The 12790-nt window shown below is 35.2% G+C and overlaps 2 protein-coding genes across 3 annotated transcripts; both read left to right on the plus strand.

Annotated features, from left to right (window-relative positions):
* Positions 1 to 1331: 1331 nt before the first annotated feature.
* LOC114721128 (homeobox protein HD1) lies at positions 1332 to 5328 on the plus strand. 2 transcript variants are annotated; one of them, XM_028906942.1, is made up of 6 exons: positions 1332 to 1531; positions 1770 to 2072; positions 2162 to 2282; positions 4045 to 4235; positions 4356 to 4487; positions 4824 to 5328. In XM_028906942.1, the coding sequence occupies exons 2-6, from the start codon at positions 1791 to 1793 to the stop codon at positions 4962 to 4964; spliced, it is 867 nt and encodes a 288-aa protein (XP_028762775.1). In that variant the 5' UTR covers positions 1332 to 1531; positions 1770 to 1790; the 3' UTR covers positions 4965 to 5328. The 2 variants fall into 2 exon arrangements, with proteins under 2 accessions (XP_028762775.1, XP_028762774.1); XM_028906941.1 differs by having other exon boundaries at positions 1332 to 2072.
* Positions 5329 to 9148: 3820 nt separating this feature from the next.
* On the plus strand, positions 9149 to 11265 carry LOC114721126 (bifunctional dTDP-4-dehydrorhamnose 3,5-epimerase/dTDP-4-dehydrorhamnose reductase). The gene is made up of 2 exons (XM_028906940.1): positions 9149 to 9655; positions 10607 to 11265. The coding sequence occupies exons 1-2, from the start codon at positions 9203 to 9205 to the stop codon at positions 11054 to 11056; spliced, it is 903 nt and encodes a 300-aa protein (XP_028762773.1). The 5' UTR covers positions 9149 to 9202; the 3' UTR covers positions 11057 to 11265.
* Positions 11266 to 12790: the final 1525 nt, after the last annotated feature.

Genomic DNA, 12790 nt, shown 5'->3' on the forward strand with positions numbered 1-12790 from the left:
TTTCCTTCCCTAATTTTAAATTTTAAATTTAAATAATAGATAGGTGCGTTCCTCTTGCTAACTGCAATGTGGGTACATTTGATTTGATTTCACCCACCGTACCAGAATATTTGGACAATTATTTATATTCATCAAAATTATTCAAGCTTAACGAATAAGGAGAGTTCATAATGAAAAAGAGAAACGTTTGAAAGCTCAACCTTCACCTCATCACTTTCTGAACAACTAATTAACAAGCTTCGAATTCAATAAAGGTTGGTGTCTTGGTGACAATTTTTTTTCCAAAAAAAAAACAAAATAAATAAATAAAATTGAGATTTGTGGATTATATTTTATCATTTTGTGGTTTAGAAAGTCTAGTGCATGTTTGAATTGCCCGTTTCTAACGATTAAAGTGTCTTGAAAATGGTGAAATTGAGATTACAAATTGAGTTAGATAAAAAATATTATTTGGCTTGGCTAACTTTTCTAACCAACTTTTGGCCTTCAACCTCAATTGGACTCAACAGAGGAAAATCTAACTTTTCAAACTGCAGTTTCAAATGGTGATCATTAAAAATGAGCATTCCAGATTTACCCTTATATTTTTCCCTCTGTTTCATCTCCTTTATTAGCAAAATAAGCCTTTATTCAGACCAAATGAATTTTAATTTATATTCATGTTTGTCTATTATATGTATTAATTAATTATCTACAATGTGTTTTCAAATTTTTTCTGTAACAAATATTTTTATTTTATAATTTCACAAATAAACTATTTATATTTTATCATAATAGTTTTATGTATTTTTTAAACTATTATCACATTAAAAATATAAAATTTTAAACATTATTATTCAATAAAATCTATGTCTTTTTCAGTTATTCTACAACTAAACTAATTTTTCTATTAGTCATCCAAACAACTTTTAACTTTTTCAACTGACTTTTTAAAAACACATATCCTAACTGACTTTTATTTTAATTTTAGTTATAAAAATAAGTTAAATTAGAAATTAGTTTTATCCAACGTTTCCAAACGTATTCAAACATGAGAAGGTATACAAAAGTTCGCAGACCAAAAAAACTGTGTAAAAAGTGTACTCTCAATAATTCTTAAGGTTAAATGAGCAAATCCATGTGGGAAAACAATTGTCCGCGGCCAACCCAAAATTATGATCACCAATCAACATCATATCAACGTACCTAACCTTAGCTCCAAGAGAAAATAGGACACTTGGAAACTCAGAAAAATGAAAACGAAAAAAAGAAAAGAAATTAAATTGTCAGGCCAAAGCAGCTTTATCTTCTTTTCTTCTGACCTCGCTTCCGACCTCCTTTCATAGTAATGATTCTGCAGCTTCCTTCTTTTCTCTTTCCCTCCCCACTCTCTCCCCCCTCTTCTCACAGATTCAAAACAAAACTTGAATACATCTGCTTTTCCCTTCTCTCTTAAGCGCAGAGACACGCAAGAACCCGCATATAAATCGTTTTAATGCCTCTGCTTCTCCCTCTTTCTCTGTGTCTGTAAAGATCTTTGTTTCTATCAGTGGTAAGAGCAGAAAGTTTTGTGTCCCAGATCCCAATATACGGCTTCTCTCTTTCCCTCTTTCTCTAGCCAAAAAAACGATAAAACTGTCTGCTTCTCTCTCTCTTGGCAAAACACGATCTCCCACCAAAGCTTCCCTTCTCCTATTCGTGTCTTAGAGTGGTCCTCAACTCTCTCACCTTGTCCTCTCTTTATAATTCGCTGCCTAGTCTTCAACCCCTTTTGCTCTGTGACCTTGCAGTGACTTCATTCATATCAGGATATGCAATCAGAACCAAGCTTGGGAATGATGGGTGGTGGGTTTAACGGAGACGTAGCTTCCGGTGACCACCTCCGGCAACTCAAGGCCGAGATAGCCGCCCACCCTCTCTATGACCAGCTTCTCGCTGCACACGTCTCTTGCTTACGTGTCGCCACTCCCATCGATCAGCTTCCACTCATCGACGCTCAGTTATCGCAGTCCCACCACATCCTCCGATCATACGTCTCCCAGCAAGCCCACACCCTTTCTCTCCCCGAGCGTCAGGACCTTGACAATTTCCTGGTAAAGTAGTTCCAGCCATGTTTGATTTTTCTGATAATTCTTTTCTTGTCTGTTAATTAATCTGAGGCTTCATGGACATCACTGCGCAGGCACAATATTTGTTAGTGTTGTGTACTTTCAAAGAACAGCTTCAGCAACATGTCAAAGTCCATGCCGTAGAAGCTGTTATGGCCTGCCGTGATATTGAAAATACCCTACAAGCTCTCACTGGTATATATATATTTACTCTCCACTTCTATTCTTTAAATATTACCTAGTATCATCTTTCTTACTTTGTTCCAGATAGGTGAAATAACGATTGTTACTGCATGATACGCACACACGCACACACCACTTATATTATACCCAGAAACGTACAAAAGACCTATTGTTAATACTTAATACTGCTGTCTTTTTCCTCGGGAGGGGGGTAATATGAGTTCCTGTGAAGAGATCTCAGACATGTAAGACTGAGATATTATATTTCTGGTGGTAAGGTGTTCGTTCACTTTTCTCCAGCGTTGGACACGTTACGGGAAAAAAGGGTAGAATTAAGCTTTAGGTTTCGTTGTCATCTAGTTTAGGTAAGAGTGAAGGGAGTGGGACTGGTAGGGTCTTCTATAATGTTATGTACTATGTGTTAGTTAGTTTGGCGAACTGAGGAAGTCCCACCCTCTACCAACAACTTCGCTCTGCTGCCATATCATGTGTAATTTTTTATCCTAAAATTAAGGAACTTCCAGATTTATTTATGTTTATCCCTAAGACAATGCTTTCAATTTTCGACTACTTCTTTGGAAAGTTTGCGTCTCAGAGTTTGCTTGTTTAACGACATCTAGAGTTCATACTATACGTACAAGGATGGCAGTGTGATATACAGATGTTTGATGATTCTTTAGTGCTGGGTGAATTTAACATCTTTTTGTGTGAGTCGCTGCTACTTAGTTTGTAATGATCCATGCTTAGCTTGACTTCGTTCTGTTTAGGTTCAGGAAGAGAAGAATGAACTCGGTAGGTTGTCTTGTTTTGGAGGAATGTGGATCCTCATAGTATCCGTGCACCTTTTTTTTAATGCATCAAAACTATGATTTTAATTTGCTGTGATGGTTCGCCTCTGGCTAGGTTTATATATTTACGGTGATATGCGAAGTATTTTACTCAGATCTGGATAGTTTTTAGAGAGACTGCAACTTTGAGGCAGCTCTTCATCATAGAATGTCCTTCGAAACTATGGAAAAAATCTTGATCACAACTTTTCCTGAACCTATTTTACCATCTTACAGAAAAATATATGCTGAGTGGAAAATATAGTAAAATTTCCTTTGACCAAAGGCTACTCGTTTTTTAACCTCAAGCTGGGGACTTTACGCAAATATATTAGAAAAATGTATTGAAGTTTACCAGTAAAATGATTCCTCAAAGATTTATGTTCTTAACTAATTAGTAACTTGGCAATTATGAATAGCGTGTAGAAAACAAATTACAGTAAAACCTAGATATTTAAATATTTACTGTGGCGAATTCCTAATGAATCCCGTGCCGACACTCATTTGTACAGTATAAAAATATCTTCCTTCTATCGTTTTTGGCGGCCGGGAGATACAAAAACTGATCGTATTCGTAGCTATCTTCTTTTCCGTTGTAATAATTTTATTTCAACTTATAACTGATGAATAGGTATATATAATAAACACATGCATGGATATTTAATATTCATGTAGAAATCATAAGATTTGGATTCAAAATAAGCATCAGCAAGTAATAACTAATGCTGCGATGCCCCAAGATAAAGTCACATGGAAAAAGCAGAAGCGTTTCAATTACATTAATGTATCGATCGCCTCGAGTCACGTTGATTTTAGCCTGCTAGAGACAGAACTAGATGGATGCTGCAATTTGTTGTGTCACGTACTTAAAATCTGGGAGATATATATTAGAGGTATGAGAAGGTTAACTCCGACGCACTGAATGGCATAAATGGTTAAAATTTCAGGTGTAAGTTTGGGTGAAGGAAGTGGTGCAACAATGTCAGATGATGAGGACGATTTGCCAATGGATTTCTCTTTAGATCAATCTGGAGCTGAAGGTCACGACCTGATGGGATTTGGTCCACTGCTCCCTACGGAATCTGAAAGGTCACTGATGGAAAGAGTTCGTCAGGAACTAAAAATTGAGCTGAAGCAGGTTAACTATTCTCAAAGTCGCCGTCTTCGTTGGAATAATTGAAAGTCATCACTTCTGAAGTTTTTCTTCTTTTTCCTTTCCTCTGGACAACAAGTAACGATTCATGTTTTGAATCTGCAGGGTTTCAAGTCGAGAATTGAAGATGTGAGAGAGGAAATATTGAGGAAAAGAAGAGCAGGGAAGTTACCTGGAGACACAACCTCAGTGTTGAAGAACTGGTGGCAGCAACATTCAAAGTGGCCCTACCCAACTGTAAGCTAGCCGACCATCTTCTTCATGAATAATTATTGCGTATCCCCCACAAGTTTCAACTTCTTTATTTTTCATCTACTCTTCCACGTTCTATTCATGATCTTTTTGCCAACGTGAAAGCAACTCTAGAAGTAGAAATTTATTACTGCTGCCACTATCAATATCACGGAAGTTCTATTTCAGAAATTTGTCTCCTCCTGAATTCGGTCCTTTGTGTATTTCTGTGTTATGCATGGTCCTATATATATAATTGAGACTAATAACTGCTTAGATATTCTCGAGATATAAGTATGTACTAACAAGGTTATGTATATGTTGCATAATTTGGGGAATCAGGAAGATGACAAGGCAAAACTAGTGGAGGAGACAGGTCTGCAGCTTAAGCAGATCAATAATTGGTTCATCAACCAAAGGAAACGCAATTGGCACAGCAGTTCTCAATCGGTCACCTCTTTGAAGTCCAAGCGCAAGAGATAGATATATGAACCCTACACTTATGGGAACGAACACCCAAAATCGCCATGCTCTAATTACGACTTTATGCTATACTTAGTCTCCCAGATATACATGATGGTATGCGACTGTTCTGTAACTTTTAACTATGCTGTGTTTGTTAACGAGGCAAATGGTTTTTAACCCCTCTTGTATTTTGTATATTGGTTAATTTGCAACGTTTCTGAGTTCTGACCAGCTGAAAAGAGCTTTAGATAGAGCATTAACATATGGCTCTTGCAGTTGCAAGCTTAGTTTGGCGGCTCATAGACCGTATTCATGAGTCGTGTCATTTGTGAGTTCATGAGTTTTCTTACGCTGATAAAGAAAAATGCTTCTTCTTCTTCTTTTAACGTGCTTTTGAGAATTTACTCGACGTTGAGCTGTAATTACGATGAATCGAAGCCACTTAGCGAGCATCGTCATAAGCATAGCTATGGAGAAAATAAAAGCGGGAGAAAAACAATTATCAGAAAGCTGACAGGTTAATGCTTTGATTGATGAATAATAGTAGCCCTTGTCCCCCAACAAGATCCGTATATGACAAATAATGATTAATAATAACGGTAATGCGCCATTGCTTTTTTGGTCAAGAATCTGAGATAATTAATCATTTAGAAAGCAAACATTATGCGGATCCTTTTTAGTAGTACAATATTGTTGTTCATCTCACTTGATCGTACCGCTTAATATGTATAATTACTCCTCTGGTTGTTAATATAAAACCTATTTAACTAATTTGATTAGATTAAAGAAGTTAGGTAAGTTAATTAATTATAAGTAATATGATATATTTTTGTTAAAACACCATAATCATCTTTCTTAATATCCTCCCTCCCTTCTTACTTGATCATGATTGAGGGAGTATTTATAGGGATAATTTAAGAAAAATTGATAAATATGATAAATGAATCTTATATTTAGGATCAAAATTAACTTAACAATCAAGTCTTATATTAAGGACCGAAGGAATATCATGAGACCTTGATCAGAGACAGATCATTGTGGTTTCTCAAGCTATGTCCATCAACGTCGTCATAAACAGGCATTACATGATAGGAAAATAAAGAATAAGTTGAAAGATAAGGAGATAAGGATATAATAATCGTAAAATTAATCCCAAACAAGAGCCTCTGATGGCTTTAATAAGTTTTAGTTTTTCCTATTCTAGAAATATTAGGCATTGGTTCTTGTGTAATTTTAAAGACTCTTGAAGTGATAGATTATACCGACTCTCTTTGGAAGTTTTCCAGCCGATAATGATCGATGGACGGTGGAACTAGTCACCCTTCGAGATCAGAGATTAATGAAGTAAGAAACCCGGTCTACTCATATTGGGACATTGAACTCGAATATATGCCAATAAAACTATTCAATGTACTATGGCAGGGGATGTGTATGGAGAGGATTCCATACCCAGCAACCTTTCGAAAAGTTTACGTTGCAAGTGGATCAGTCATTACCACTAATGTTACAGTGTTAGATATCCTAGGCTTTAAAAACAAAAACAAAAACTATTCAATGTTTAGATTTCCAAGAAAAACGTAAGCACCTCTCTCAATGAGAATTCAAATTTTAATTCATCACATTATGAAAGACTAGCCTTTTTCGCTAGACCCAATAATGCCTGTTAATAACATTTGTCGAGAGGTACTCGGAGATTGGAGAACATAATCTGTATTTGGGCCAAACGTGATGCTTAGCCTGTTAAATTTGGGCCTATTAGACCCATATTATAGATTGTTTGGTGCGTCATATGTCAAGGGCGAAGCCTAAATCTGGGTCCACTATGGGACAACTAGAATCTGTCGTTGTATCAACGCCATCGTCATTTATATTATATACTGAGGTGAGGTGAAAGCTTTCATCACGCATTTTCTTTTCAATTATAATAAATTCTCAGGCAACTTTTCCATCAATTTTTCGGATTTTAATTGTTTTGGACTAATACAATAAAGAGGAGAAATCGTTTTCTGCTTTTAACTTCTGAAAATTAACCTCCTCCTCCATCAGGTTATGCATATCACATCCCATTGAATTGTATCCTACACATTTTCTTCAACCTTCAAGCCTAATAGGACCCTGACGTGACTCCAAACTTCAGTGTTTTTTTATCCCTTTTAAATCAAGGAACGGGCGAGATTAGTCATGAAGTTAAATTGACTGGATGCGGAAATTTTGATTTTTAATATAAAAACTAATTAATTAGTTTGAATAGATTAAAAAAATTAGCTAAGTTACTTGTTTGTAATAAATAGGTGTTATCTTCTTTAAAATATCTTTAGAACTATTATTTGACAAGACATTTAACATCTGTAACTATTACAAAGACTATTTTGCGAAAAATAGATAAATATAAAAAACAAAATAAATTGGTATTTTATATTTAAGACTAAATTGAATGTCAAACTAGTTTTTATATTAAGGACCGGAAACAATATATCATCAACATATCATAAAATATAAATTATATGTGTGACTCGCCTCAAAATTTGTTAAAAAAAAAAACTAAGTTTACATTATAGTTAACAATCATAGCTCAAACAGAATATAACATTAAAAAAATAGTATAACAAGAGCTATCTCTTCAGCTTCCAAATGTAAACGTATTTTTCCCCCTAAAAATGGGCATCATATTATTGAAAGCAAATCTACTTAAGGCACTATGAGATACTAATTTGAACACTATTCCAATAAAAATTTGAACATTAGTTCATCATAAAAGGTAAATGTTATGGCAATTTACCTACACTTCCATTGCTTTGTTAAATTACAAACTGGTTTATCCTCCATTCATGGCAACCTTAATGAAATTACTGTTTTAGCTTTGGACATTATGCGTGAGTACGGGGCACAAGTAACAACAAACAAAACACGCGATCACCTGTATTGGATTATTGGTAGAATCGGGCCAAGCATTGAACAGATAGATCATTGATTACTGAACCATAATCGATTATATCTCAATTAAAATAAATATTTATATCAAGTTTTTTTTAATTATTATGTCAAATTTTCTAGTAATTTTAAAATATTAGCATTTAATAACAATTAATCATAAGTCTACATGAAATGAAAAGGACACATAATCACATGTGAGTAGAAAACTTAATATAATGAGTATGAGAAATTTGATCTAAATTTTTTCTTGAAGTAATATAATTTTAAAAGTACGTATTTAAAATAAAAATATTGTAGACAGCTTTTATCGATGTAATATATATATATATATATATACACACACATATATATCAAATTTATAGCCAATCATGCTAATATTATAACAAAATTATTTACCACTGCTGTCTATTACAAATCACTGAAATTTTCAAATACACCATATTAATTGTCGAGCCAAACCAACATGAGTTTCCATTATTAACCAATCACCAATGAATCATCAACATGTATAATACTAAAGAAAAAACCAACTATTACTTCCGGTCCTAATTATAAGATCTCAATTATAGTCTATTAATGAGGTCTTATAACTAAAACTGAAAGTAGTATTAGACCAAAAAATAATAACTATAGAACAAAAAAAAAGAATAATAACATTGTTTTGGGTTGTTGGAAGATTTAAAAAAAAAAACCAATTCTTCAATAGTTTTATTGGTTTTAACCGATTCTATGTTGACTCTTTTTTTTCCTTCTGATTTTGATCTTATGCCTGCTCAGACCGGGTACCAGTTACGTCATTGCTCATATCATACTTCTAAACTGACGGGCATAAAAATATAAAATAATTATGATCGATATAATACTAATATAGTACAACTATATCATTAAGTATCTACAATAAATTTGGCCAAAAAAGCAGCTACAATAAAACATACACTTTTTTTAGTTCTAAATATAAGATTTACTTTATAGTATATATATATACTATAAAATAGGTTTTATATTTATGATTAAAAGAGTAATAAGTACTATCATCTTAATTATAAATAACGCAATTTTAGACAAGTATATAAACTTTTGGGATTAAGAAATTGACATATTTAAACGGGAATTGCGTGTATTTTAAATTTATATTTTTAATAATCACCGTCGGGCCATTGTGTCCAAACGAAACATTTTTCTTTTTTTTTAAAAAAAAAAAGGCTAAAATGGGAGTGAATGTGCTCCACCGGATATAAAAGACAGCATCGCCGAGATCTTGAGTATCCTTTTGCTTGAAAGAAATCGAAGGGAAGAAGCAGATCCCATCTTGCTTGCAGGAGATGGGCTTCCCGGCTAACGGCACCTCCGGCGACAAGCCCCTCAAGTTTTTGATTTACGGCCGCACCGGCTGGATTGGGGGTCTCCTCGGCAAACTCTGCCAAGCTCAGGGCATCGACTTCGAATACGGCTGCGGTCGCCTTGAGAACCGCTCTTCTTTGGAAGCCGACATTGCTCACGTGAAGCCGACTCACGTGTTCAACGCTGCCGGAGTCACGGGGCGCCCGAATGTGGACTGGTGCGAATCTCACAAGGTCGAGACCATTAGAACCAACGTGGTGGGCACTTTGACCTTGGCCGATGTCTGCAGGGAGAGAGGCCTCATCCTCATCAACTATGCCACTGGCTGCATCTTTGAGTACGACTCCGATCACCTCATCGGATCCGGCATCGGCTTCAAGGAAGAGGACACTCCCAATTTCATCGGATCCTTCTATTCCAAGACCAAGGCCATGGTAAGTCTTTTTGGATCCCTTTGTTCGTTCTTTCAATAATTAAACTCGATTCGGTCTCTCTAGCCATGAATACAATGTAGTAGACTAACAGTGCACACGAAAATTCAAACGGATGTGGTTTATGGATCAGCTTTTGAAAGTTATTTATACAGTCCATTGCAATCGATATGGGAAGTATACTTTAGCTGATTGTGTCATTTGTCAGTGATTGCTCTACCATTTGTTGAGCTGTGTTGATGTTAATATCTAGACTTCTGTGTCAAGAGGTATGATGTTCCATTCACAATGCAAATTTGGTGATGCTCCTATATATTACAGAAATTGTTTACGCTAATAGATCTGGACTCGTCACATTTTGATTTCCTTCCATCCCTTTGCTTCCGATCTCTTACACATTCAGTTTTAGAAAATGATAAATAAATAAATAAATAAAATAACGCAGGTCCCATGTGCTGCTGAAGTCTACTGTTGGCATTATTAGTGGGCCCACATCTCCACCTGTGAAGCTAGTAGTTTATGAAGATTTTGGTCTCCCGAGATCAGATCTCGCATCATTGATGTGGTTGAAATACTATGCGACATTGTCGTCATAGAAATTCTTGCTAAACATAGTTCTAGTATGCTAGATTGGTAAACATATTAGAAGCAGAGTATTATTGGGCAAACTCATTCTATCTTGACAGGCGGATCAAGTCAGAGAGAAATAATATGAACATGTAACGTACCTATATGGTGCACTGAAGATTTTTCTGTACCTTTAACTTCTGATTTTGTCGATTTTTGAAGTTAAAGGACAAAATCTTGTATATAAGATGAATCTCAAATCTCAGAACCCCGATCAGGTCAACTTTTGTGTTCATGCTGTTACCCAACTGTATACATGCATTGATTTGAAAATTTAAACAATTTAGCTTGGCCGTATTTGCTGAATTTGCCTGCCGCTTGTCTTAGGTGGAAGATCTGCTCAGGAACTATGAGAATGTCTGTACCTTGCGCGTCAGAATGCCTATCTCATCAGATTTATGTAACCCACGCAATTTCATCACAAAGATCACTCGATATGAGAAGGTAGTAAACATTCCAAATTCAATGACTATATTGGATGAACTGCTTCCCATTTCCTTAGAAATGGCCAAGAGAAACCTCACTGGCATCTGGAATTTCACAAACCCTGGAGTGGTAAGCCACAATGAAATCTTGGAGATGTACAAGGAATACATTAACCCCGAGTTTAAGTGGACGAACTTTACTCTTGAGGAGCAGGCTAAGGTAATAGTTGCACCCAGGAGCAACAATGAGCTTGACGCCTCTAAATTGAAGGAAGAATTCCCGGAACTCATGTCCATCAAGGAATCCCTCATTAAGTATGTGTTCCAGCCGAATCAGAAGGTTAAAGCTTGAAGAACGTAGGTTTTCATTTTCCCCCCTTCTACTGTTACATTGAATTGCTTGTATGGATTGGACGCTGTGTTCTTTAATCTCAGGTGTCCCTCTTGGTTAATAGTCATTGCAGGTGCACTTACTCTGTTGGATTTCTTGTATTTTTATTGACTTTTTGGTGAATAATTCAGTTGCAGCTTATTTATATGGAATAGTGCTTTAATTTTTCATGTTCGAAGAGTTTCCAGTGCTGCATTTTGACTTAGAGAACGTTAATCTTTCACGATAGCAAGAATGATGCTATATAGGCCACTGGGCTCATTCCTGATTCCAGTGATGAATAACCATAACCTATGGAATTGATTATTGCTAGGAGTGTTCATGGGACGGAATAGGAACGACCCCGTCCCAGTCCCCTCCTGATAATTGGGACAGGACGGCTTCTCCGTCCTGTATCTCGTCCCGTCCCAATTAGGATGGGACATAACTGGGACGGACAGGAACGTCCCATCTTTTTTTTTTTTTTTTTTTTAATTTTTGTAATTTGAAAACTAACTATACAAGAAATATAAAAACTTATAATAAAAATCATGTGAGGAAAATAGATGAAAATGACAAAATACTGACAAAGAAATTTTTTTTTGTAATCATTAGAGACAAAAAAAAACATAAAATGTTTACTAGAAAGAATATTATGTAACTCATACAAAAACAACTTATAAACAAATAAAAAAATAACAATGGATAAATATCATTACCAAAATACTATTACAGTGATAAATAAAATAAATATATAACAACTAAAAATAAAGATAATACGTCCCGTCCCAAAACAATTTTATCCCGTTCCGCTTTCGTCTCGTCCCAAAAGCTTTCAGGACAGGATTGTCTTGTCCAAAATGATTGGGATAGGGACGGGACACAGTTGAACACCCCTAACGATTGCAGCCGCAAGTGTTAACACGCTCAAAAATAGTAGAAGGAACACTCGTCAGCGAAGCGAAGGACATGAGCGTGTGATGGGAAGCGACGGCTGCCAAAAATTGGTGCTAACTACATTATAAGAATGAGAATCAACGAAATACAAATGAACAACAAAATTATATATTTTTTTAATTCACAAAAAATATATAAATATACATTTGTGTTTGTGTGTATTAATATATATGAAATAAAAATCGTATTATTTACAAGTGATAAGTATAGTAACTGGTCTTAAATTTCATACAATGCTCAATTCAAATTTTTCACTTGTGGATTATAATAAATATGATAAGTAAATTTTACTAATTTTTTTCAACAAATAAATTAAATTATTCAAAACTTGTAAATAATATGGTTTGTTATATTTCATGTTTGATTATTACTTTTTTTTTTGGGGACAGATATAGGTATTCTCGTATTGGAGCAGTCATATTTAAAGTATTACTGACACTAAATGTGAGCACTTTTCCTAACGGAGATTCAAATCTTGTTTTATCACATGATGGGAATTAGTCTCTTCTGCTAGATTCAATCCTTCGGTGTTTGATTATTACTTTTATTTTATATATTGGCGTATTGTTGTTATCGATATGTGGGCAGCAAAACAATCATTGCCATGCATGCTCACGGATGCGATAACAATTTGGGCTGGTTATAGGGTTTAAATTTATTGACTTCAGTAAGCCCAGGAGGATAGTGGGCCACATCCAGCGACTGCAGATATGGGGCCTGGTCGGGTCCATTTAGTTACAGTTGTCAGCATTATTGTGC

This window comes from Neltuma alba, unplaced genomic scaffold, assembly GCF_004799145.2.
Source record: "Neltuma alba isolate B1F8T4 unplaced genomic scaffold, ASM479914v2 tig00012011_pilon, whole genome shotgun sequence".
Taxonomy (NCBI): Eukaryota; Viridiplantae; Streptophyta; class Magnoliopsida; order Fabales; family Fabaceae; genus Neltuma; species Neltuma alba.

Bases quoted from the DNA above. Each gene is read 5' to 3' on its own strand.
- LOC114721128 (XM_028906941.1), top strand. From the start codon at position 1,791: ATGCAATCAGAACCAAGCTTGGGAATGATGGGTGGTGGGTTTAACGGA. The intron at 4,236-4,355 runs GTTAACTATTCT...TTGAATCTGCAG, and splicing joins TAAAAATTGAGCTGAAGCAG to GGTTTCAAGTCGAGAATTGA. The intron at 4,488-4,823 runs GTAAGCTAGCCG...TTGGGGAATCAG, and splicing joins CAAAGTGGCCCTACCCAACT to GAAGATGACAAGGCAAAACT.
- LOC114721126 (XM_028906940.1), top strand. From the start codon at position 9,203: ATGGGCTTCCCGGCTAACGGCACCTCCGGCGACAAGCCCCTCAAGTTT. The intron at 9,656-10,606 runs GTAAGTCTTTTT...CGCTTGTCTTAG, and splicing joins ATTCCAAGACCAAGGCCATG to GTGGAAGATCTGCTCAGGAA.